General features: G+C 63.3%; 1 protein-coding gene across 1 annotated transcript; it reads left to right on the forward strand.

Moving 5' to 3' along the window:
* On the forward strand, positions 10–2,658 carry SAMD4B (sterile alpha motif domain containing 4B). Its single transcript, XM_021379041.1, is given in 9 exon segments — positions 10–171; positions 282–368; positions 587–824; positions 914–999; positions 1,084–1,202; positions 1,471–1,666; positions 2,061–2,254; positions 2,256–2,359; positions 2,477–2,658. Coding segments are annotated over 9 exon segments (1,104 nt in total). The 5' UTR covers positions 10–120; the 3' UTR covers positions 2,506–2,658.

Raw genomic sequence — 2,664 nt, forward strand, 5'->3', positions numbered from 1 at the left:
GGGCGATGTGGAGGTGGGGTGGCATGCCACCTCACCACTCCACATTATGTTCCCCCCTCAGATGTCCCTTCTTGGCTGAAGAGTCTACGGCTCCACAAGTATGCAGCCCTCTTCTCCCAGATGACATACGAGGAGATGATGACACTGACGGAGCACCACCTGGAGTCGCAGGTGAGCCATGTTGCCCTGTGTCCCCTCCCCCTCTACCCAATTCCATGCCCCCCCGCCCCGGGCCTTGGATGCACCTCATGTTCACTGCCGGTCCCTCCTTGTCACTGCAGAACGTCACCAAGGGCGCACGGCACAAGATTGCCCTCAGCATCCAGAAGCTGCGGGAGCGGCAGAGTGTCCTCAAGGCACTGGAGAAGGTGAGTGGAGTGGCCTTGGGTCCCCCCACATCCCCTTGTCCCCCGATGGTGGCATCCTTCTGTTTGTTCTAGGTTTTCATCCACCTCTGTGTCCCCAGAAGTGGTACTGGGTGTACCTGGTCTCACCCACGTCCCCATAGCTGGGGTGTTTGTCACTGATCCTCTCAGATCCTTTTTGCTCCTCCCCATGACAACTGCTTGCCTCCATGTCCCTGCAGGACATCTTGGAAGGTGGGAACCTGTGGACAGCACTGCAGGAGCTGCAGCAGATCATGGTGACGCCCATCAAGGCCTTCAGGCCCCCCCCTGCCCCCCCTGCTAATGGAGCACATGATAGGGCTCCCCCAGGGGCTGCCGATACCTTTGCCCCCCACCCAGCTGGCGACACTGAGGCCCCCGCAGCCCCCGTCCCTGACGGAGACATCCCGGGGCAGTTCACTCGTGTCATGGGCAAAGGTGAGGGCCCCGGTTCTGTGAGGTGTTCTGCTGTAGGGGGAGGGAACACCATGCCCTGGGCCCACTGACACCCCCCTCCCGCCCCCCAGTCTGCACCCAGCTGCTGGTGTCACGGCCAGATGAGGAGAACATCACAAGTTACCTCCAGCTCCTTGAGAAGTGCCTGAGCCACGAGGTAGGATTGAGCTGGGGGGCCTGGGAGGGGCACAGGACCTTGCATTGCATCTTGCCCGCCTCATGGTCCCCCCTGCACCCACAGGCGTTCACAGAGACGCAGAAGAAGAGGCTCTTGTCTTGGAAGCAGCAGGTCCTGAAGCTGCTCCGCGCCTTCCCCAAGAAGGTGCCACTTGACGGCCAGGGCTACCGGCCTCCCAAAGGGTAGGAGGGCTTGCGGGACCCCCACCTAGAGGTGCCTCTTTGTCCCCTGTGCTCCCCCTGCCCCCAGGTGGGAGTTCTCAAGCCACTCCACTGCCCTATTCTGTCCCATAGATGCTCCATTTCCCATCCTAAGGGTTTGGAGACCCCCCTGGGTGGAGTCTGGGGTGTCCCCGTGCCTTTTTTGGGGGAGCAGGGGGGGCTGGGGGTGCTAGTGCTGCTAGTGCTGTCCTGTCCCCTCCCACTCACTTTGTTTCCTCCCTTCCCACAGCTGGGGCTTTGGCTCCAACTCACTCCCCATAGCTGGCTCTGTGGGAGGGGCGGGGGGGCGGCGGGGGCAGCGCCCCTTCGCGTTGCCCCCCCGTGCACTGCCCCCCGCCCGCCTGGGGCTGCTGGGCCCTGCTGGGGGAGGTCCTGGCCCACGGCCTCCCCTCGGTGCAGCCCCCCTTGGGGCACAAGGACGCCAGGTGAGTGATGGTGATACAGTTGGGCATTGTGGCAGGGCCAGGATGCTGAGGGCACTGTAGTGCAGGTGGGCTTGTGGCGTGGGTGTTGTGGGAGAGGTGGTTTTGAGATGGGAGTGTGGAAGTTGGAGTCTACTATGAAGAGTGATGGGGTCCTGGGGAACTAGGGGGGCTGTTGGGGAGGGTGGATACCATATCTGGATGTGGGGGTGTCATTGGTGGGGGGGGGAGGGTGTTGATGGCAGGGGGAGGAGATCTTCTGTAGACGGGATCGAGGAGGGGGAGGAGGCCCTGGGTGCTGGGATCTTTATGGTGGGGCCTTTTTGGCTGGGTGGAGCTCTTGACCAGCAGTGCCCCTAGCTACCGTGTCTTACCGCCTGCTCTCCACATCCACCAGAGCCTGTGGTTCAGCAGCGGGGGGGCTGGGGGTGCCCCGGGGAGCCGCAGCGTGGTGCAGCGCACCCACTCGCTGCCCGTCCACACCTCACCCCAGGCCCTGCTTGCCTTCCCCCAAGGTAAGTCCAAGCTGAGTGTTGGGGCTGGGAGGGGAACACAGCACCATGTGCCCCCACCCCTCACACCTGCCTCTTCCACCGCACCTTGGCCCCACAGAGTGTCCTGTCCCTGGCACGGACCTAGAGATCAACCCCACGCTGGAGTCACTGTGCCTGAGCATGACGGAGCACGCACTGGGGGGTGAGCAGGGGCACGGGGAGGAGGGAGCGAGGGGCTGGGGCTGAGGCACAGGAGAAGGGAGGGTGGCCAGAGGTGTCACCCCCATCTCCCCCCACCCCCTTCTCCATCTCCCTGCAGACGGCACAGACAAGACCTCAACCATCTGACGGCTCTGCCCCCACCACAGGGGTGCCACACCCATTGTTGCCCCCCCCTCCCCTCTCCCACTCTGTGCTGTGACCATTGACCCCACCCTGGGGGGCCCTAAAATGTGTATGTGGGGGAGGGGAAATGGGGAATTCCCTCCCTCCTTTATCCACTAAGGC

The sequence above is a fragment of the Numida meleagris genome, chromosome 31 (assembly GCF_002078875.1).
Source record: "Numida meleagris isolate 19003 breed g44 Domestic line chromosome 31, NumMel1.0, whole genome shotgun sequence".
Taxonomy (NCBI): Eukaryota; Metazoa; Chordata; class Aves; order Galliformes; family Numididae; genus Numida; species Numida meleagris.